This window comes from Pleurodeles waltl, chromosome 3_1, assembly GCF_031143425.1.
Source record: "Pleurodeles waltl isolate 20211129_DDA chromosome 3_1, aPleWal1.hap1.20221129, whole genome shotgun sequence".
In the NCBI taxonomy this organism is placed as follows: domain Eukaryota; kingdom Metazoa; phylum Chordata; class Amphibia; order Caudata; family Salamandridae; genus Pleurodeles; species Pleurodeles waltl.
The window spans coordinates 746,216,341-746,240,737 of NC_090440.1; the positions used below are offsets into that span (position 1 = coordinate 746,216,341).

A 24,397-nucleotide genomic window follows, 5' to 3' on the forward strand; every position below is an offset into this window, starting at 1 on the left:
CCCTTTTTCCACTGCTTCTACTAGAAATCTTTGGCAGCTTTCTTGACAGCCAGCTATGTCTTCTAAGATCAGTAAACTTGAGACAAGGTCCTGTGCCAGATTACGGTTGCGCAAGTTCTTCTACTGACCCCCCCCCCTCTTACCGTTTGCAAATTGGTGGTTCTCTGCCTTATCGCCCAGCTGGACTACTGCAGTGCCTTTTACAGTAGAGCTCCAAATTACCTATCACACAAACTGCAGCGAATTCATAACTCTACAGCCACGCTCATTCTTAACCTCCCAGCCTGATCCCAGATTTCTCACTGCTGAAAAGATCTGGATTGTCTGACTATGAAAATCGAGTTCTATTCACTATTATATGCTTTGCTCACAAAGCAGTTTATTAGAAAGGGTCTGCTCATCTATGCAGAAGAATTTTACTTGCTCACGTCTAATTTTACTTTACAACTACAAACTTACTTGATCAAAGTCCTCTGCATTAAGAGCTGCAAGCAAGGTGGTTATTTTGCTCAACTTGCTTCTGCATAATGGATCCTCCTTCCAACTTTTATCTGCCTTCGGTCAATCTTCCTTGTCTTCAAAAAAAACAAAGACCCAGCAATTCAAACATTAACTGCCATTGGGTAGCGTCAATCTAGCGCCAGCACACCAGCTGGGGTAATAGCAGAGCTTTACAAAACAGATACAGATTTTTGGGCTGTCTTCTTGTGCTTCAGGTTGTACAACGCAAATTCTTGCATTACTATATATTTTATCTGTGAAGCTTCCTTTTGGCTTCCATCTTTCTAATGCTTATTTCACCAGCTACCATCTGTAATCCAAGTGACTAAATTCAACTAATTCCAGTCCTGATCCTCGAATGCTTGAAAGTTTCTTTTGAAGAAACTGGGATGTGGTGGTTGGTGTGTGCCTGAGTTCTGGGATTCACCTTGGTGTCAGCATTTATCTATTCTCTGCTTGGTTAATGCCACCTTTCTCAACACAAGTCTGGATTACCTAGCCATTACCCTCTTTGGATAAATGGTTTCCCACCAACTGCTCAATGTCGAGTCTTCACCCTAAGTTGCAACACTGCCTTTGGCAAAGGTATGGGTGTCTTCATCTCCTTGGTGAATCTACAATGGTTCTCTTCCTTTTTATGCATGTGTCTAGGCTTTTGTTTTGAAACCAACTGCTACTTTTATTTTGGATTTTTCTTTCAATGTTTTTTTTGCCTCACCTTTGTGTGAATATTCTCTATGCTACTTCAGAAGTTCCCCATTTTTTTGGCCGAATTTTATTGACCAATGCTTGTCACAATTCGTGACCCTCTGGGGTCTTCCTGTGTGTTGCATCACTGCACCCTAGGTTTGCTGCTTAACCCCTTTGCTGCCAGGCCTATCCCCACTCCTGTGCCAAGCCTTATTTTTTTTTTTTTTGGGCTATTTGGGGCAGTTTGCGCTGAGGCCCTCATAACGTTTTCTCCACATAAGCTATCCACGCCGAATTTGCGTCCTTTTTTTTTTTTTTTTTTTTTTTTTTTTTTTTTTTGCCGCTAACATTCTAGGGATTCTAAAGGTACCCAGAGTTTGTGGGTTCCCCTAGAGGAGACTAAGAAATTAGCCAAAATACAGCTAAAATTTCAGGTTTAAAAAAAATGGGGAAAAAGGGCTGCAGAAGAAAGCATGTGGTTTTCTCCCTGACAATGGCATCAACAAAGAGGTTGCGGTGCTAAAATCACCATCTTCCCACCTTTCAGGAACAGGCAGACTTGAATCAGAAAACCAAATTTTTCAACACAATTTTGATGCTTTACTGGGACATACCCCATTATAACTATTTCTGTACTTTCAGCCTCCTTCCAGTTAGTGACAGAAATGGGTATTAAACCAATGCTGGATCCTGGACACCTCAACATTTCTGAAAAGTAGACAACATTCTGAATTCAGCAAGGGGTCATTTGTGTAGATCCTTCAAGGTGTTCCTACAGAAAGTAACAGCTAAAATAAAAAAAATATTGAAATTGAGGTGAGAAATGCTATTTCTGTCCATGTTTTCTTCTATAACTTTTTCCAGCTGAGGCAGATTTTTTAAAGCAATATACCGTTAAGTCTGCTGGACTCTTCTGGTTGCGGGGATATATAGGGCTTGTAGGTTCATCAAGAACCCTAGGTACCCAGAGCCAACAAATAAGCTGCACCTTGCAATGGGTTTTCATTGTATACCGGGTATACAGCAAATCATTTGGTGAAATATAAAAAGTGAAAAATAGGTATCAAGAAAACCTTTGTATTTCCACAATGGGCACAAGTTAAGGTGTGTTGAAGCTGTGGTTATTTGCACATCTCTGAATTCCGGGGTCCCCATACTACCATGTGAATTACAGGGCATTTCTCAAATAGACGTCTTTCTTTCACACAGCCTTACATTTCGAAGGAAAAAACGTAGAGCAGGACAAGGGGCAAATACACTTGTTCTTCTATTCTGTTTCCCCCAAGTCTCCCAATAACAATTGTACCTCATTTTTTTGGGTAGGCATAGTGCCTGCAACAGGAAATTCAACATGGACACATCACATTTTTACATTGAAAACTGACTTGTCTTTTGGAAAGTGTCTAGCTGTGGATTTTGGTCTCCCGCTCAGCCGGCACATAGGAAAACCTACCAAACCTGTGCATTTGTGAAAACTAGACACCTAGGGGAACCAGGGATGGGGTAAGGTGTGGTGCTCTCACCAGGTTGTTACCCAGAATCCTTAGCAAACCTCAAAATCTGGCAAAAACCTCAATTGAAAACCATCTAGGAAACCTCAACTTGGCAAAAAAAAAAAAACTTTTTCCTCACATTTCAGTGATAGAAAGTTCTGGAATCTGAGAGGAGCCACAAATTTCCTTCTAACCAGCATTCCTCCAAGTCTCCTGATAAATACACCAAAACACAACATGGACACATCAAAATGATCAATTACAAAAGTGCCTGTTTTTGCGGGCGAGGGGAGAGCACCTGCATTCGTTTTTGGTCCTGGGCTCAGCAGCCATCTAGGAAACCTACCAAATTCAGACTGAGGGAGTGCAGGGAGGTGTGACTTGCATGGATCCCCCATTCTTTAGTTACCCAGAATCCTCAGCAAACATCAAATTTAGCTAAAAGAAAATCACATTTTCCCCACATTTGTGTGTGGGATCACAGCACTGGCACAAATTTCCTACAACCCAGCATTCCCCCTCAGTCTCCCGGTAAAAATGATAGCTCACTTGTGTAGGTGGGCCAAGTGCCTGTGACACAGAAGAACCAAAAACTTGTCGAAAGTGAGGGGGAACCAAAGTTGGTCCTAAAGGGCAGTTTGGAAAAAACGTTTTTAGGCTGACAAGTGGGGCACAATGTTTATTGGTATAGATGCACAATGCTGGGTGGTAGGAATTTAGTGGATTCCTCAAGATTCCGGAAGGATCCATCACAAAAATGTGGAGAAAATGTGTGATTTCAAGCAAAGTTGGAGGTTTGCAGGGCATTGTGGGTAAGAAAATGGTGTGGGTGCATATGAAGCACACCACCCTGGACTCACCCAGATGTTTAGTTTTCAGATGTGTCTAGGTCTTATAGATTTTTCTAGATGGCAGTGTCCCAACGCGTCCCTGGTGTCTAGTGGGCTTTCTGCCTTACACAAATAGGCTGATGTGCCCCCAAGGGGGGGCAGAAATGGCCAACAGTGATGAGCCCACACGGGGAGCGACCCTTGCCTAAGGAGTCGCTCCCCATCTGTCAAAAAAAAAAAATCCTTGTTTCTAGTGGTTTCTGCCCCTTTTTGGGCAGATTGGTCTCAAATAAAATTGCACCCCAGGGGAGCGACCCTTGCCGAAGGGGTTGCTCCCCTTATAGGTAAATAAAAAAGACAACAAAGTCCCTGGTTTCTAGTGGGCATTTCTGCAGCCCGATCAGAGACCCGAGAGGAAAGAAAAGCCTTTCCTTTAACGTCTCTCGGATCTCCCCTACCCTGATCGGAAGAGAAATGCTGTCCAGGGTGATGGGGGTGACCTCTGATGAGGTCAGTGCATGCTGCCGTGGTCAGACATAACTAGGGAGGGGGCGGGGGGAATCCGGGTGGGAGTCCCATGGGGAGGAAGCACTACTGACCTCCCTGGGCTGGTGCGAGGACGTAATGGTTACGCACGTCACACCCCTGCGCTGCGCCACTCTACGTCACCATTATGTCCATGGCACTGAAGGGGTTAAGGTATTTTCTGCTGTGAGGCCTCCATTTAGGGGTCCTGGCGTGCTCTAGCCACATGGGGGAGGCAAAGTTTAAATTGCCCACATTTTACTCTTGGCATAATGGTGCTACTCTGACATAAATGCTGAGGCATTGTGGAAGTAGGCACTTTCCTTGTGTCCTTGTCTGGAGCAGCACTGCTATTCCACTTGCCGCCTTTTCAAAGGGCCCAGCTATTTGGAGCACATGGCCATGCTGTCCTCTGTCAGTTCTCCCACCTTTGTGAAAAAAGATGTACCTGATATCCCTTTTCCACCAAGCAAATGTTAACCTCCCGCAATAGCATGCTGCAATAAAATGTATATCTATCAGATGTATTTCCGCACCCTTCTGGGGAAAAGTGGGATGGAATTTGAGGCAACTTTTCAATATAAACATAAAGATAGCTTTTGGTAATTTAGTGTAAATCTGTTCAGTAGTTTTGGGGTTTTTAAAGGAAAAAAAAATGTGTGTATATCTAGATCCATGTGCCAAGAGCAATGCCGTGATTGGCTGGCAGCAACCTGAGATAAGTTAAGTAGGATGTGAGCGTTCTGGGTAGAGGTATCCTGGCCCCATGGGTCTGATGGAGGGGTCTCTGAGGGTGGTTTTTTGGGGGGCATGAGGATCTGGGGATCCACTGTGGCGCTCCGCGCTGCCCCCTGTGTCAATCTGTGTCTAATCCAGATCGCACAATACACCCCTTCAGACCCCCTCGCACATATAACCCACTCAGTTGCACACTCACTCACATACCCATTCTTACACCACCCACCCATTCAGAACCGCCAAACCACTACCTCACCCACTCACACACCCACTTAAACCCCCACACAACCATGTGGGGGTTGACTGCAGGGCTTTGCCAAAGAATATAATGTAAAAAAAAAAAAATTGGAAATTCACTAAACAACTGAAGGTTACAGGGATGTTATAAGTAGGTTTAGACTTAACTCACACACAAAACCATAGAAATTCACCAGTTATTTTTGTTTTATCTCCAGGAACTATCACTCGTGTCCTAAGATGACTATAACTCGCACCCTCGCCATGCAGTACTAATTACCCCACATATTACATCAGTAAAGACATTATTGGTAATATCACTACAACATTGCAATAAAATTATTAATGAGAACTGTGCATGGCGAGAGGCGCGAGTTATAGTTTGTTTCTTGAGTATAACTAATTTCTCAATCTCTATGGTTTTGTGTGTATCTGAACCAAAGTATAGCATCTCCGTAACCTTTTGTTTTTTAGTCAATTTCTATGGGTTATTTTTAATTCTTTCCTAATTATAACGTCCCAGTAACATTTGTGTGTTTTTTTATTTAATTTTTAACATATTTATTTTCAGTTTGCAAAGTCAAACAATGCTGCACATATCATATAAGTACATCTTTTAAACATATGATTTAATGTGCGAAATTAGAGATAGGATGCATCTGGAAGGCTAATCATGAAGATAAATTGAGGAAGTGGCCTGGGATAGTGATGATGAAAGGGGTAACATATGAACATGCAGTTTGAGTGTTCAGTCATGGGTTTGATGATTGGTATGGATTATCTGTGTTAGTCAGCGGCATCAGTGCCTAAAGTTAAATGTTGGGTCTGGAGGGGCTACTAAATGTCTTTGGGTCTAGAGATTGGTTGTAATGAGGTGAAGAGTACACTGGTAGTATTGCAGTGTCATATGTTTCAGCAAATCATCAATGAAAGAGACCCTGCTGCAGTAAAGGGCTATTTATCGCTTAGCCAGTAGCAGTACTATGACAGTAAAACTTCCCTGCCCTGGACTCAATGGCTTGACATATCCCAGGAGGCGCCATCAGTGGATCTGGGTCGACGTGTGTTCTATCATAGTTGATATCCAGGCAAAAAAATCCCCCAAAATGCGTGGATAACAGCATAGTTTCAAGCCAGGTGTACAAAATCTGCATGGTCAACTGCGCATTTGGGGCATCAATGTGACCTTGAGGAATCTAGCTGTGCCAGAGGCCTTGGCGTGGTGTATGCCTGGTCTAAGTATTTGCAGTGGAGTAGTTTGTGCCTGTTGTTGGTGGAACACAATTTTGTTTGTAGGCAACAATATTGCCAGGTTTTGACTGAAATGGGGCACCCCAAGTCACGTTCCCATGTAGCACAGGATTGGATTGTCCCCGCTGGCTTTAATGCTAGTCAGCCGGTTCTTCAGGGTATGTGGTCAGTTTTTCTCTAGATGTGCTATTTAATTACATGTTCCAGTGGAGGTGTTACTTCAGAAGTCCTCAAACACACTCACTCTTTCTCGCAAGAAGTTACTAAATGTCCTTGTTGAGGATCACCAAACACTCATGAAATTACCAAATGTCACATTTAAAAAAAACTTTACTGAGTACTCACTCATGTACACTTCATTATCTTCAACCAAACTTCGGGATTCAAATCCGATATTTCATCCAAACCGACTCAGGCAATTTCCAAAATTCACTTTGAGACTAGTTATCCAGAGGAGAAAGAGCAATGAAGTTGATCAAGTCTATTAAGAAGCTTTGAAATGTCACTCAAAGATCACTTCTCCAAGTTGACGACCTCAAGCAAATAAGCTCTGAATCTCACTTTTCAAACCAAGTCCAGCTTCACAGCAGGAAAAACTTTGCTCATGTATGTCCAAAAGTAAATCTTTCCCTACAGAATGCAGGTCACTGCTGTTGCCTCGCTGCCATTTCTGTTGAGTTGAAACCACATTGAATAGTGTTTAAGGCAGGTGTGTGATCTCACTTTGTAGAAGCCCTGCCGCAATACAGACTAGAGCTTGTGGGAACTTGCAAGATCAAATACAGCAGACCACATGCACAGGATGTTTGCCTGTCAAGCCCCAGCATCACCTGGTGGCCCTCACCTTGATGCAGCTGCCATGAATGGTATTTCAGTGGACCACTGGGGTGAGGTTAGGAGTTGGGTAGGGGATGCTGGGGAATAGGTGCTGTTGAAGTTTGTCGTCGCAATGTTTTTGCTTATTAGATCTTAAGTTCTAACTCGAATAGAACAATCTTAATTGAATGGAAAGGAGCACTGACATACGATGGGAATGAGTCAAACAGGGCCTCAGTGCCTACTGAGACTAGTTGATTATCTGAGTCAGACTGGTCACTGGCTGACTATAGTAGTAATAATAATTGTCTGTTCATCAACAAATAATCAATCATCTCTTTGATCAATTGGCTAAATTACACACACTTTAATCTTTCTCTTATGTTATCCTGATCCAGCAGAGATGTTGTGAAAGATGAGTAAATTCCTATATGAATCTAAAAATGGTCCCCAATCCCCAGTGGCAACAAGTCTCTATTCATGTACAGAGATTCTTTACACAAGAGTCAGAATTTTCGATCCTGACTTCAGATCCCAAAGATTATGCTATTCTTGAGGTAGTGATAACCATCCTCTGGGTCTTTTCCGCTCAAGGCCTGTGAGCTCTAACCTTCAAACCCAAAATAATTTTGGGTTGAGCGTGCAAGTGTTCTGGCCCCTGTTGTAATCTCTCTGTGGGCTTTACACCACACCCATATCTAGCCCATCAGTTTGGTTGGTTCGTGGGCTTGCCTTTTTAAAATAAGTTTGTTTCATTAGTGAAAGGCATGCATACGTCATGCCTTTTCCGGTGTTTAGCCCTCCTTGAGAGCACCGGTAAACTACTGAAAACATACGAGGCTCTGTTTTCTGAATGGCTTCTATACTATTTTATCTTTTTATTTCCTGTGCAGCGTGATCTCGCCGGGCAGTAGAGTGCTTTGCATTACATCGACCCTGTTACATGGATAATTGCACTTTTGCTGATACGTTTGACTGCAAGCGAACTTCTGTTTCCTTTTCTGTCTCATTCACGCTTATGGCGTCCCTCGGCTTGCTTCTGTAAAACTGTTTTGATTTTCATTTTCAGTTTGTGGCAAGAAAACAACAGTTAGGATTTTACAATGCTAATGGCTCTAACCCAAGCAAATGAAAGCCCCTTTGCATTGCAAATGCTTGTTTTGCACTTGCTTCCGGATTCTCAGTTTTCAAATGGCTTACCTAAGCCTTTCACTATATATGTCCAAGTTTGCAGGTTTTCAAAAACCTGACCACTGAGAGCACCCCACTATCTTCCAGGCTACGCTTCTCGGAAAATCTAGTGTTGAATAGCAGATGAATCAGGGCATATCCCTCTCCCCCTTCCTTGCAAGACATGATGCCCACTGAATTGGACAGGTATTAACCTCTTCTTCTTTTCTTACGTCGTCTAATTTTTTCAGACTGCAGGTCCTCCTCCATCTACTCGAAGCCTGTAGCTCCCAGTCTTGAAAGGCAGTTCTGACAACAAAAGTAACCTTGGTGGGCCTTAGATGCAGATTTACATGCCTAGGACATACCTGCTTTGGCAGTGGTCAAAGATTCCTCTTGTCCCACCACAGAGTACTGATATCCATGAGATTGCACCTTGAATGCTTTAGCCAACAAACATTCACTTACTGCTAAACTTTCTGTTGCTTAGGTGCCCTGATGTGAGGAAGTGGACCTCCTTACATTCCTTGGCCTATTGACAAAATCAGGAATATTGTACTGTTAGTATTGAGGTACCTGATTAGCTAATTCTATGCTCAAGAACTTTGCTATTACGAGCATTTGCAATGCAGTGGGTCTCGAGTTTGTGCGAGTTATAGCAATTAGTGTTGTAAATTCCTAACTGGGCTTTTCGCGCAACTTGAATTGACAATTCAAAGTAAAACATTTGATATAAGCGAGCTGATTCAAAGCGTCATGGCCGCATGAGCGTGAACACAAAGGAGAGACGCAAAGAAAAAGTGGATTGCTCGCAGGCAAAGTGCTCCACATGGTTTTTTGAGGCATTTCCTGTCGTGGGCACTAGTCCTAACCACACGTGAGGTACCATTTTAATCAGGGGACCTCGTGAAATGCTGGGTGGAAGGAAGTTTGTGGCTCCCCTCAGATTCCAGAACTTTGCAGCACCGAAATGTGAGGGACATTTTTTTTTGCCAGATTTTGAGGTTTGCTAAGGATTCTGGGTAACAGAACCTGGTGAGAGCACCACACCTTACCCCATCCCTGGTTCCCCTAGATGACTAGTTTTAAAAAATGCACAGGTTTGCTAGGTTTTCCTAGGTGCCAGCTGAGCTAGAGACCAAAATCCACTGACAGGCACTTAACAAAAAATGTCAGTTGTCCATGTAAAAATGTGATGTGTCCATGTTTAGTTATGGGGCGTTTCTTGTTGCGGGCACTAGGCCTACCAATACAAGTGAGGTACCATTTTTATCGGGAGACTTGAGGGAATGCTGTGCGGAAGGTAATTTAGGGCTACTCTTAGATGCCAAAACTTTCTATCACTGAAATGTGAGGAAAGTGTTTTGTTTTTTGGCCAAATTTTGAGGTTTGCAAAGGATTCTGGGTAACAGTACCTGTGGAGAGCCCCACAACTCACCCCATCCTGGATTCCCCTAGGTGTCTAGTTTCGAAAAATGAACAGGTTTGATAGGTTCCTGTAGGTGCCGGCTGAGCTAGTAGCCAAAATCCACAGCTAGGCACTTTCCAAAAAACACGTCAGATTTCAGTGTAAAAATGTGATGTGTTCATGTTGCATTTCCTGTCACGGGTATTAGACCTACCTACACAAGTGAGGTACCATTTTTATCGGGAGACTTGGGGGAACACAGAATAGAAGAACATGTGTTATTGCCCCATGTCTTTATATTTTTTCCTTCCAAATGTAAGACCGTGTGTAAAGATGTCTATTTGAGAAATATCCTGTAATTCACATGCTAGTATCGGGACCCTGGAATTCAGAGATGTGCAAATAACCGCTGCTTCTCAACACCTCATCTTGTGCCCATTTCAGAAATACAAAGGTTTCCTTGATACCTATTTTGACTGCTTATATTTCACCAAATGAATTGCTGTGTACCCAGTATACAGTGAAAACCCATTGCAAGGTGCAGCTCATTTATTGGCTCTGGGTACCTAGGGTTCTTGATGAACCTACAAGCCCTACATATCCCCGCAACCAGAAGAGTCCAGCAGACGTGACAATATATTGCTTTCAAAAATCTGCCATAGCTGGAAAAAATTATAGGAGAAAACGTGGACAGAAATGGCGTTTTTTCACCTTAATTTCAAGTCTGCCTGTTCCTGAAAGCTGGGAAGATGGTGGTTTTAGCACCGCAAACCCTTTGATACCATTTTCAGGGGGGGGGGGGGGGGAACCACAAGCTTTCTTCTGCAGTCCATTTTCCCGTTTATTTTTTTTTTTAATTTTTTTTTTTTTTTTTTTAAACTACATTTTATCAGTATTTTGGCTAATTTCTTGGTCTGCTCCAGGGGAACCCACAAACTCTGGGTACCTTTAGAATGCCTAGGATGTTGGAAAAGGCGTGGGTAGCTTATGTGGACTAAATGTTATGAGGACTAAGTGTGAATTGCCCCAGATAGCCAAAAAAAAGAAGCTTGGCACAGGAGAGAGAAATGGCCTGGCAGCGAAGAGGTTAATGCATCTTGAACAATCTTAGGGTTTAAGTGAGACAAATACTCCATAAATAGGCACAGTCTGTACAGCTATTTATAGCTCAAAAATGGTACTACACAATACAGTATGTAAAAAAAGACAAATGTATTTTTAGATTTAGAAACCTATTTTCTAAACTATTCAAATCCATTTTGTATCATTACCCTAGTGGCGTTGTCGAGGCTGTGTTCTGCAAATCAAGGTGAAGCAGAAAATTAACGAGTTTTGTCTGACTTTGTTCAGTGGAGTTCAGAAACGCCAAATAACCTTATTACAGGTTGCCAAAGGCTACTTGAGGAGCTTGTGTACCATGAGCGTGTGTGTGTGTGGGATTACTTTTCCATCTATACAAAGCATGTTTTCTTTTTGGGGTTGGGAACTGCACTGGACACTGGGGTCAAGAGATCCTTTGGCCGTGGGCGGCAGTTATTGCACTTATTTCATGTGAGAGCAAGGAAGTGACCACAGTGCACTCAGAAATGGACTGGGTAGCTCCATGCATCGAGCAGCCGTGCTGCAGGATTTGTGGGTTGGTATGCGTGGATCACCAAGATGGATTTGGACGATTAGCAGCAGAGTCTTGGTAGGTTTTTAGTTTGCAAGTAGGATATTGGAAACAAAATGTTTGGCCACAATTTAGCTCAATATTCCCGAACTGAAATGAGGCTAGATTCTGGTCTAGAATAGTCTGTTAGTGGATTGACACAGTGTTCACTAGACAGCATGCTAACTGTTGTACCACACATCTGAATGAGATCCCGGTGTGTGTACCTAGATATAAAGTGTTGTAAAAGATGTGAGGTAAGAGTATGCTGGGATCAAAGTGGGTCTAATACCTATCTGAACGCACTTCTCTTCAAATGCAAACTTCATCATTTGAGTGTTTCTTTTTGCACTTTTTTCACTGTCTGGTCCCCTTTTGGGGGACCTATGTGTTGAGATGGTTACACAATGAAACTGAACCACAGATGGCCTGCAGGACTTTCTGATTACAGTTGAACAGTGTCTTTCTTTCTTGCAGGGCAGATGAATGGATATCCGCGGCAATAGATTGCTTAGAGTATTTGCCAGATCAGATGGTTGTGGATGTGAGTAGAAAACTGCCAGAGCAACACGAGAAAGTTGAGAGATGGAAGCAACTCCTGTTTGATACCATCAGCAGACACTATCAAGATAGGGAGCCGCTGTTTCGAAATCACTTCTTTGATATTCACACTGGAATTGCAGAACTCCTTGGTAAGTAGCTCTGTTACTCTGATGTCTTTTGCAAACTGACTGTTTAGTTTTGTTGGGATAGCACTCTTGATGACAAAATGTGATCTTGTATTTTGAAAATTGAAATAGTTCAGTTTGTAGATTAGTTTCACTCATTTGAACCTAGCCTGCACCAGAAATGTTGATACTGTCTGAAAGGAAACTGCTGGCTTTAACTCATTTGGGACTGATTGGATGGATTACAGAAGTTTTAGTTTTCAAAAATATTCACAAAGTCAAATCTTCGACTTGTCCATAAACATTAAGACCGAACCCTACATGAACACTTCACTGTGGTTCACAACTCCGAGTTGGATTATAACTGTACTCTGGAGTGTGCACTTATGTCACTCAGACTCTGCCCTGGGCTATAGAATTGATTGGGAAAGACCGAGCAGCTTTGACTAAAGAACATTTGCTCTATCAAAAACTTTTTCCTAACGAAAAAATATCTACAAATCTAAAGTTAGCTTCATGAGCACATTTCCTTTCCCTGTTCCAAGATATGAAGTATATGTCAGATAAGTAGATTGTCCCTGTGTGCCCACACCAGGAATATAAAAAGAGAACCCTTCATCAAAAATAATCCAACTCATTCAGATGTCTGGACTATCAGCCAAACTAAAACATTGGGCCATGGTCAGTCCTGCGAGGGGCAAGTAGCGCATCTAATCAAAATGAAAATACAGAGGGCAAAATGACTGAAAGATCCGTAGCCCAGCAGCCCTTAAGGATCCAAATATGGAAAGAGGGGTAAAGAAAGATACTAACAAACCGTGACCCTTTGGCTGAATGTCGCTGGCTCCCCTCGGTCTTAGTCACAGGAAGGGACCTCAACAGCTGAATAAGAACTGAACCGAAAAATGGCAGACTGAAAGTTGGTGGCCTGCAAGCAAAATTGGAAGACTTAGGTAACACAATTTCATGGCTCCCATGACATTATAATGATGCAGGAATCTTGGGCCCAAGTGTCTATCCCTCTTATTGGATGCAAAGAATACATCAAGCCAGCAGAGAAAACCGGTAGATCTGGAAGGGCAAAGGCAGGTCTAGTGACTTATATTAATACTAACCTCCTAGTGAAATTATCAGAACCTATTAGGGAGGATTCACCTTTTATGCTGGTATGATTGGACAGCTGGGGGAAAAACACTTGGGTACCGTTAATATAAATTAATATATACATTAACCCAAAAAAGAAGAAAATTGAATCCAACAAGCTGATAAAACTACTTTACATAAAAAGCACTATCTCTGCCACACTTGTTGATCTCGGGTGACTTCAACCTCAATTTATGCCATAGTACAGATGAAGAACACAGTCAAATGGTAGAAGTGCCAAGTCAAATTATCTCATCAACTATAAAGGACAAATTGGGAGAGAAATTAATAGAGATGTGCGATCGCAGCTGGTCTCTCCCTAAATGGACGGATTCTAGCCAACACACCACCGGCATGGATGAGATAAGATGGGAAAAAGGTATTGTACCTGGATTACATGTTGGTTAATTATACACTGTATAACCGGATGAGGGATTTCAAAATCCTGGAGCGAGCAGAAAGCAATCACAACCCACAGATAATTCAGATACAGTCCCCTGGGAGTAAGTTGGAAAAAGTGGAATGCCATATGGGGGAAGCTGGCACTGAAACCGTAAACTATTAAAATAGTCCACCAACTTCATTAAAACCCAAGATGAAGAGGCCCCTGCGGAGCCTGGAGCTCGCAAATATGGGGACTATAAATCTGACCTTGGCCTGGGAGGCCTATACTAAGGACCTCACTCGCCAGCACCCTTTGGTAAAAAACAAATAGGGAGGCAAATTGGGGTATTGGAAGGACGCACAATGGCCACGTGCAATCCGTATAAAGAAAGCAGCTTTATGTAAGCTGCTCAGGCAATTGCGAAGAGCCCCTGAGGACGGAGCTCTCATCAGCACACTCAGAGATCAAAGGAAAGTCCTAAAAAAGGAAAAATGGTGCTTTTAAAATCTCCAGCCGGAAATACTTTGGGCTAAATTACATTATGCGGCATACGTACATACCATGGCACCTGTTGACCTAAAGTAAACTTCCTTAACTATCAGATGAGTACATCAAACATGTCGAATCTTGATTTACTATTGTTATAATGATCTCATTTAATATACAGTCTAAATCATATACACAAATCCAATTTCAGAAGTCCATCTGAGTCCAAGTGAACTGCATACAACAAAACTTGTTATAATAATTTCTAAAGTCCATTTAGTTCCAAACAAATGTTCTTGAAATCCTTATCACCTCTAATTTGGGTGGAAATCCATAGAAAAACTAAATGTCCACATTTCTTACAACAACATCTCAGCCAACACGTGTTTCGTCATTTGACTTCCTCAGGGCTGGAATATAGTCGTTCCTCTTAGAAGGTTTTTCTGGAACTCAAGAGTCCTCAAGAGAGCATAACATTAACTCATTTCTGTTGCAATAAATCAGTTAGCTGATGTATCCAATGCTAGTGCCAACGTGCAGCCCAATATCCACAAAATGAATTTTGTGACATAAGTCAGTGTCCCAAAGAGAACTTCAGACGTTAAATCATACAGACACCAAAAAGTGACTTGCCACTATCATGCACTCACCGTCACAATATCAAAAAGTGAAAAGATAGGAACCATATGCAAATATTGTGTGAGTGTATTAAATTGAGAAACCATGAGAGAAAAGGAAGGTGTTTGAGTTGTAGTTAGCAGTATAATCAATTTGTTGTCACATTATACACGAATAGCTGAATATACCCAAAATAATCTGAATTCACCGAAAAGAAAAGAAGTCCAAAATTATCTTGCGATAATCCAAACGCTATGTAAACTATACAGAGTTCCAAACAATTAACATCTTCGTAGTCAGAATTAATATACTAATATTATTTCCACTCAGTATGTAGCTGTCAAAGGGAAATCCTACGCAAGAAGAATATAAATAAATACACTTTAGCTATCCATTCTGTAATCCGTCATGTAATAATGCATGCCCTTAGCAAAAGGAACTGATTACATTATCGCCTGCCCAATTGTAATGCCCAGTAATCATTTGTTAACAAAATTAAGCCCGCATAGTTTCAATACCTATTTGTTATTTGCGTACCTTCTCGTATCTCTCCAGTAAATTAACACAGAGCGTGGCCCGCCTGCACACCGCCCCATGTGAGATTCTCCGCGTGTCTTTTGGTCTACAAAGACCAAACGCCAAGTAAACGCGGGTAACAGCTCGTAAGCTGTTACCAGAAACGTCTGAAGACGCCGTGTACGGCGTGGCTTTTGGTCGCAAATGAAAGCTCGACCTACAATGAAATAAAAAAAGGGACCACTTGCCTAATGTTTTTTATAAACATAAACACAGGACTAGCGCTGTAAATCAGCTGGAAAAACGGTGGACAATTAATCCATCCGTTATGTGGATAGAGCAGTATTAAGACTTTGCTCTTCCCTATTACAAAAACAATTAAAATTAAGAAAATAATTCTTTAATATGAAGATGAACCTAATTAGAAAAAATGACCCATGAAAAAACATTGTATGCACTATTGTAGCCATTTAACCCTAGGTTATTTATACTGTGACAACAAATAGTGATTTATGAGATTAGACCAAAGAGTAAATCATTATGTAACCAATCACAATAAAGTACAATACACTATAAGGTAAGTGTGAGTAAAGAAATGAATATTACAAACTTATCTCTAGTATCACCACATATGTAGTCCATTATAAAATATTAAGATTATACATACACAAAATTACATACCATTCCATCACATTGTTTGACGAGAGGATAAACAATTACTGGTTAATTATTAAACAGTTATTACAGAAATAACATTCCTTTATCTTATCCTAAAGAATTTGATACATATTGTACTACCATATTTGACAAATTGTAACGCAAGTTCTTATATAGTGGTATTTCAGTCTCCCAAAAAATATTCCAATTCCCTATCTGAGTTCAATCCATCTTCTACTGCCCTTAACCTCATTATCGACATTGCTTCTCTTCTACCTAACGTTAATTCCCTATTGCCACCTCTCTGATTGTTTAGTACCTATTCACAGCCAAAGAAAGTAAAACCAACCCTTGTGTTTTGAGATCCACAACTGATCATATCATATCTAATATCCTGTTGAGCCAAAGCTTTAGCGTGTTCGCCAATTCTTGCTTTTAAGGGTCGGATAGTGCTACCAACATAATATTTCTTGCACTTACAAACTAAAACATAGACTACAAAAGGAGTATTACAGTTCATATTTGACCTAATGGGAAATGTCTCACCCAAAAGATTAAAGAATTATTTCTGTCCATGACAGGCCCATTTGCAAAGTCCACAAAATCCACATTTGTAGAATCCCACTCTGTATTTGTAACCAATTTGCCTTGGGAACATTTCTAGGAAAACTTGGACTAAGAATCTCTTTCAGTGACCTCCCCCTTCAAAAGGTGAGGATAGGCTTATTAGTTAAAAATTCACATTTTTTTATCTCTCAATAGAATATGCCAGTGTTTGGTGATATATTTCTTCAAAATCCTCGTACTATCAGTAAAATCTGTAACTAATCTCACCTTCTCATTCTTGTGCCTTCGAACATCTTTGTTTTTTGATGACAACGTTGCATATCTCGGAACATGTATTATTCTATTCTGTGCTTTAGTGATAATATTGTCACTATAGCCTCTTCTTTTAAAACGATTTCCCATCTCTTCAATACATATTTCAAATTCCCTATCATTACTACAGTTCCGCCATGCTCTAACCATTTCCCCATAGGGATTGATTATATTTGGTGTTTAGGGTGTGCACTTGCCGCATGTAATACGGAGTTACAGGCAGTAGATTTACGGAACAGTTTACTTGCAATATGACCATCCTCTATGTACAGTTCTACATCTATGAATTCAATGCTGGTCGTGCTACGCTTACACGTAAACTTAACATTCATATCATTCGAGTTGAGATGTTTAACAAACTCCCATAATTGACCAACACCCCCTGTCCACAACATGATACAGTCGTCGATATAACGCCCCCAATAGAGAATGAGTCTGCCAAGAGGCAGCACATGGACCCCAGACCCACCTCTCCTCATACCTGCCCATAAATAGTCCCGCATAAGATGGGGAAAATCTGGAGCCCATGGCCACCCCCTGTTTTTGTCTGAACCAATCCTGCTCAAACATGAAAAAATTATTCTCAAGAATCATGGAAATCATTTCCAACAACATCCTTGTATGTTGCCATCTATTCGCAGGTTGCTTATTCAAAAACCATTCTGTAGCTTCCAGACCCACATTATGTTGAATACACGTGTATAAACAAACTACATCTAAGGTGACCAATAACATGCCGTCTTCCCATTCCACATCATTGAGGATGCTTAAAATATGCATTGTATCCTTAATATAAGATGGTAATTTTTGTACTATAGGTTTCAGAAAAACATCCACATATTCAGATAGTTTTTCGGTTGGACCACCTATGCCTGAAATAATGGGTCTGCCCGGGGAAAAGGGCAGATCTTTATGAATTTTTGGCAGGGTATAGATGCATGGAAATCTAGCTTTCATCACCTTCAGGTACAGATACTCATCTTTGTTCAATAAATTAGATTGGTACCAAATTTCTAATTTATTATTAATAATACCACTGAGTTTTACAATTGGGTTAGAGTCCATTTTTTCGTAGCAATGTATATCACTCAATTGTGAACTTATCTCCTGCACATAATCAATTTTATTCATTAGGACAACATTACCTCCCTTATCAGCCTGTCTTATCATCTGGTCGTTTTGACTCAGATCTTTAAGCGCCCTCCATTCTCCTCGATTAAAATTGCTGGTTGTTCTAGGTAAACTGTGTTTGTGTAAATCCAAATCCCTACACACCAAATAAAAAAAGTGTCAAGATTCCTATTATCAGATGTTTTAGGAATCCATCTCGATTTACATCTCAAACCGCTGCTCCCTCCTCCATTCCGGGTAATATCCAAGTCTTCCAGCACTTGTTAAAAAATAATCTGAACTTCTTCTTGTTTCGTAATGGAGAGCAACATGGCTGTGTCAAACACTTCTTGTATAGATGGTATGTTATCCACATGAGAGACCAAGTCCTCGTTACATTTAGTACTAGTGGGATTTAATTTGAAGTATTTAAGTTTCAATCGTCTAATGAACCTAAAAAGATCCTATTTGGCTCTACATATATTCCCCCCTACTGGTAGGGCAAAAACTTAAACCTTTTTCCAATAATGTGGTACCATCCAGTGAGAGTGGCACATTTGATAAGTTAACTATATTTGTTATCGTGCCTGTCATTTAAGTTTTCTTGTCTCTGGATCTGGTTGTCACACCCACCTTTTCTGTTACCTCTACTCTTTCTCCTACCTCTACTCATCTGATAGTTAAGGAAGTTTACTTTAGGTCAACGGGTGCCACGGTATGTACGTAGTCTGTTTGACTGTTTTTACAGTCAGCTTTTGGGGTTAGGGTGTATTCCCCTTAGTACTGCACCGTTGTAGATAGTCAAGTCAAGAAATTTGTTTATATACTCTCCTTGGTGCACCACGTTCCCCCTTTCTAATACACCTTCTTTGTGTACAAACTACATTATGCAGCAGGTTTATCAGACTCAAGACGCTTTTGGAGGTTGATTAATCACATCACAAAAGCCGCCGTATATAAAGCGAATATAACTGAAGAAGTCTGGGCCAGTTTCTTGAAAACACACTTCAGGGAAAGAAAATGCAAACTCAATGGGAGAAAGATGACATGAATACTCGGGAGATCACCATGTCACAGATAACAAAGATCATTGGGAATTCCAGATCAGATTGTGCAACTGGCCCAATTGGTTCACCACAAGCAATATTCAAAGAATCAACAAAGATGGGCAGTGTTTCTGGCAGCATTGTTTAACTGTTTTGTCAACTGGAAAAGCTCTGGCAAGTTGTAAGGGCTCAATAATCGATCTCATATACAAAGGGGGAATGGCTGCCTCTCCAAAAAATTAGACTAATCGCCCTACTAGATGTGGATCTTAATACTTCTCTACATGCCTGTTGCAGCACCTTGAATCATGGGTCGTGGAAAATGGGTAAGCTTCCAATAAATCTAACAGGATTTTTAAAAAACCAAGAGACAATAACAAACCTCCTGGGTCTGACCATCAATAGGGCAAAGGCAACTGGGACTCCACTATTTGTGGTTTGTTGACTTTAAAGCAGCATTTGATTGTGTACCCAGTAGTAACCTATGGACAAAATTACAGCTATAGGGCTTCCCCCCCCCAAATATTTTAAATGCTATAAAACTATTGTACTCGGACACATGGGTAAAGGTAAAACTCAGGGATGGCACACATTTATCTAGGGCTGTTAAAACAGCAGTCCATCTGAAACAGGGCTGTGTTCTAGCTCCATTACTTTTTAATCTTTATGTTGCAGATTTCTCCACAAGACTAAATAGTCTATCCGCCCACTCAACCGCATTGGGGGATATCTGCTATCCATCATACTCTACGCGGATGGCGTGCTCCTGTTAAGTAATGGCAAAGTAGGGATGCGTAAACTGATGGATAGCCTAGGGGACTATACTAAAATAAATGAGCTGGAGATAAATCAGAACAAAACTACAATTATTGCCCTCAATCGCAGGCCCTCTAATCAACGCAAATGGTACCTAAATGGCAAGACAACAGAGGAGGTAGCCACCTGTTGGTACCTAGGGGTCACAATAGATTTGAGAGGAAACTATCATGTCACAGAGAAGGGATAACAAAAAAGGCACACTCACTTATTCACGCGTTTGGAACCCTAGCTAAGGCCATTCGTGGGCACTCCCTTAAACCTTTAACAGCAGTAATGAGAGAAACTACTGCCAACACTGGCTTATGGTACGAAGATGATTTGGGTACCGGAGACAACACTCTTGGATAGACTCCTGGTAAAATCATATAAGCATGTTTTCCATCTACCCAGAGTGGCTTCACCAGCCCAGGTCAGATTAGAATTCTCCCTAGTAAGGCAGACCATAGCGAGACCAGCAGCATTTGTCAAGTGCTGTCATAAGTTGCAGCAAGCCCCTGATGGGACGCTGGCCAAACTAGTATGGCAGGCAATCAACCTAGAAAGGGGCAACAGTAACTATGAGGAATACCCGGAAATAGGCCTTAAGCGTCTAGATTTGGCAGATACCTGGCACCTGTCACTGTCCTGCCCAGCATTTAAGAAGGTGGTGAATAAATCAAGCAAATTGCATAGCTGGCTAGAAGACCGGGAGGAACTGGCCAAAAGGTTGCACGGCTGGTTAGTCCTTAAATCGTACACAATACACGGGAATCATTATTACTGGCGGCACCCTGTGCCCTGAGAATTAAACTTTTTTTTTTAAAACTAAGGTATGGGGACATGCCCACAGTAGATTTTCTACCCAAATGGAAGAATGAGACAAAGTGCCAACCAGGAATGTTGTCTCTGCCACTTGGCCATAGAGACATTGGAACACGTGGTTTGTATCTACCCAGCCCTGGTGACTCAAAGGAATTTTTTTTTTGAATGAATTTAACCCCTTGCTCGCCATGGACGTAATGGTTACGTCCATGGCTGTGCCTGTGAGGTGGCTGTGCCTGTGAGGTGCCATGGACTCAACCATTACGTCCATTTACCAGCCCTCGGGAGAAGCACTAGTGCTCACCTCGAGGGCCGCCCCCCCAAGGTCATGGTTGGAATGGGAGTGGCTTCCCCCTTCCACCCCTGACACCAGCCCCTCTCCAAAACCCCACAAGGACGTCTGACGTCAGCACGCAAGAGTGTGCTGACCTCATCAGAGGTCACTTCCCATGCTTCGTGTTTCTCTTCTGCTCGGGATGAGGGGGCCAGCAGAGGCAGGAAAGGAAAGGCCTTTCTTTTCCATCCATGTCTCTGCAAGTCGGGCAGCAGAAATGCCTACTAGACACCAGGGATTTTTGTTGTAGTTTTGAAATGGACATAAAGGGAGCGGCCCATTGGGCAAGGGCCACTCCCCGGAGGAGGGGGGGGAGGCAAATCATTTTTCGGCCATTTCTGCTCTCGGGGCAGAAAACCCATAGACACCAGGGATCATTTTTTTCTCTCCCCCTTTTATGTGTAGGTAGCGACCCCTTCGGCAAGGGTCGCACCCTGGGAGGTCAAATTGCTTTTCAGCCATTTCTGCCCCTGGGGGAAGGGGGGAGGGGGGCGGCAGAAGCCACTAGACACAAGGGAGGCTTTTTTTTATTATCCTTACGCATAAGGGGAGCGGCCCCTTGGGCAAAGGCCGGTCCCTGGGTGGGCAAAATATTTAGCCCTTTTCTGCCTGGTGGGTGGGGGGGGGGAGGGGGGGGCAGAAACCTCTAGACACCAGGAGATATATATATCTCTCTGTCTCTCTCTGTCTCTCTCTGTCTCTCTCTGTCTCTCTCTGTCTCTCTCTGTCTCTCTCGGTCTCTCTCGGTCTCTCTCGGTCTCTCTCGGTCTCTCTCGGTCTCTCTCGGTCTCTCTCGGTCTCTCTCGGTCTCTCTCGGTCTCTCTCGGTCTCTCTCGGTCTCTCTCGGTCTCTCTCGGTCTCTCTCGGTCTCTCTCGGTCTCTCTCGGTCTCTCTCTCTCTCTCTCTGTGTCTCTCTCTCTCTCTCTCTGTGTCTCTCTCTCTCTCTCTCTGTGTCTCTCTCTCTCTCTCTCTGTGTCTCTCTCTCTCTCTCTCGGTCTCTCTCTCTCTCTCTCTCGGTCTCTCTCTCTCTCTCTCTGTGTCTCTCTCTCTCTCTCTCTGTGTCTCTCTCTCTCTCTCTCTGTGTCTCTCTCTCTCTCTCTCTCTGTGTCTCTCTCTCTCTCTCTCTGTGTCTCTCTCTCTCTCTCTCTGTGTCTCTCTCTCTCTCTCTCTGTGTCTCTCTCTCTCTCTCTCTGTGTCTCTCTCTCTCTCTCTCTGTGTCTCTCTCTCTCTCTCTCTCTCTCTCTCTCTCTCTCTCTCTCTCTGTGTCTCTCTCTCTCTCTCTCTGTGTCTCTCTCTCTCTCTCTCTCTGTGTCTCTCTCTCTCTCTCTCTGTGTCTCTCTCTCTCTCTCTCTGTGTCTCTCTCTCTCTCTCTCTGTGTCTCTCTCTCTCTCTCTCTGTGTCTCTCTCTCTGTGTCTCTCTCTCTGTGTCTCTGTCTCTGTGTCTCTGTCTCTGTGTCTCTGTCTCTGTGTCTCTGGGCTCTTCCCTGTCAGAGACACTTGGCCCACCTACACAAGTGAGTTATCATTTTTACCAGGAGACTGAGGGGAACGTTGGGAGGTAGGAAATTTGTACCGGTGCAGTGATCCTACACAGAAATGGGAGAAAAAGTATATATTTTTTGTTTTTTACTTAAATTTAAGGTTTGCTGAGGATTCTGGGTAAGAAATCATTGGGGGATCCACGCAAGTCATACCTCCCTGGACTCCCTTGCGTATCTAGTTTTCAGAAATGTCTCGGTTTGGTAGGTTTCCCTAGATGGCTGCTGAGCCCAAGACCAAAAATGCATGTGAACAAAAAATAAACAGGTAGTTTTGTATTTGATAATTTTGATGTGTCCAGATAGTGTTTTGGGCATTTCCTGATGTGGGGGCTAGGCCTACCCACACAAGTGAGGTACCATTTTTATCGGGAGACTTGGGGAAATGCTGGGTGGAAGGAAATTTGCGGCTCCTCTCAGATTCCAAAACTTTCTGTCACCGAAATGGGAGGAAAGAGTGTTTTTTGGGACACATTTTGAGGTTTGCAAAGGATTCTGGGTAACAGAACCTGGTCAGAGCCCCACAAGTCACCCCATCTTGGATTCCCCTACGTGTCTTGTTTTAAAAAATGCACAGGTTTGGTAGGTTTCTCTAGGTGCCGGCTGAGCTAGAGGCCAAAATCTACAGCTTGGCACTTTGCACAGAACATGTCAGATTTCACTGTAAAATGTGATGTGTCCATTTTGTGTTTCCTGTCGCGAGCAGTAGGCCTAACCACGCAAGTGAGGTACCATTTTTATTGGGAGGCTTGGGGAAACACAGGGAAAACAAGTGGTGTTGCCCCTTGTCTTTCTCTCAATTTTTTCCTTCCAAATGTAAGATAGTGTGTAAAGAAAGACGTCTATTTGGGAAATGCCCTGTAATTCACATGGTAGTATGGGCACCCTGGAATTCAGAGATGTGCAAATAACCACTGCTTCTCAACACCTTATCTTGTGCCCATTTTGGAAATACAAAGGTTTTCTTGATACCTATTTTTTACTTTTTATATTTCAGCAAATTAATTGCTGTGTACCCGGTATAGGATGAAAACTCATTGCAAGGTGCAGCTCATTTATTGACTCTGGGTACCTAGGCTTCTTGATTAACCTACAAGCCCTATATATCCCCGCAACCAGAAGAGTCCAGCAGACGTAACGGTATATTGCTTTAAAAAATCTGACATCGCAGGAAAAAGTTAGAGTAAAACGTGGACAAAAATGGCTGTTTTTTCACCTCCGTTTCAATATTCTTTTATTTCAGTTGTTGTTTTCTGTAGGAAACACTTGTAGGATCTACACAAATTACCCCTTGCTGAATTCAGAATTTTGTCTACTTTTCAGCATTGGTTTCTCACCCATTTCTGTCACTAACTGGAAGGAGGCTGAAAGCACAAAAATAGCAGAAATGGGGTATGTCCCACTAAAATGACAAAATTGTGTTGAAAAATTGGGTTTTCTAATTCAACTCTGCCTGTTCCTGAAAGCTGGGAAGATTGTGATTTTATCACCGCAAACCATCGCCGTATTTTGGCTAATTTCTTGATCTCCTTCAGGGCAACCTACATAGTCTGGGTACCTCTAGAATCCCTAGGATGTTGGAAAAAAGGACGCAAATTTGGCATGGGCAGCTTATGTTATGAGGGCCGAAGCGCGAACTTCCCCAAATAGCCAAAAAAAGGCTTGCCACTTGAGGGAGGGGAAGGCCTGGCAGCGAATGGGTTAACAATGTAGGGATCCGAACATGTAGACATGCCTTAATTGAAGCGCTTGATCCCAGAAGTGAGATTCTAAACATTAGGCTGGTTCATTTTGTGGAGACTTTTACCTCACTTACATCTGTATCCCCCAGAATCTTAGGAGCTGTGTAGGGATCATGTGCTAGCACCATTTTATCAATGACTTGTTGAGGGGTCGCGGCTAGGAATTATGTAAAGAAGTATCCAGCCATGCTTTTAAAATATAAAACATGTTATCCATCTGCACATCTTCAAACAGTCGTATGAGGGGCTCACGGGGCGCATATGTAGTTGTAATTAAGACTGTAATGATGTTCGCATTGAAACATAAACCCAAGGGGTTCCTTGGTATAGACTTTGCCCTCTTAC

General features: G+C 42.3%; 1 protein-coding gene across 2 annotated transcripts in view; it reads left to right on the top strand.

Annotated features, from left to right (window-relative positions):
• The window catches only part of DEPDC7 (DEP domain containing 7), a 217,186-nt gene that overhangs the window by 154,347 nt on the left and 38,442 nt on the right, over nt 1-24,397 (top strand). For both annotated transcript variants that reach the window (XM_069223519.1, XM_069223520.1), the window contains exon 5: nt 11,788-12,002. In XM_069223519.1, the coding sequence (XP_069079620.1) occupies nt 11,788-12,002 (215 nt within the window). The remainder of the gene's footprint in view (nt 1-11,787; nt 12,003-24,397) is intronic.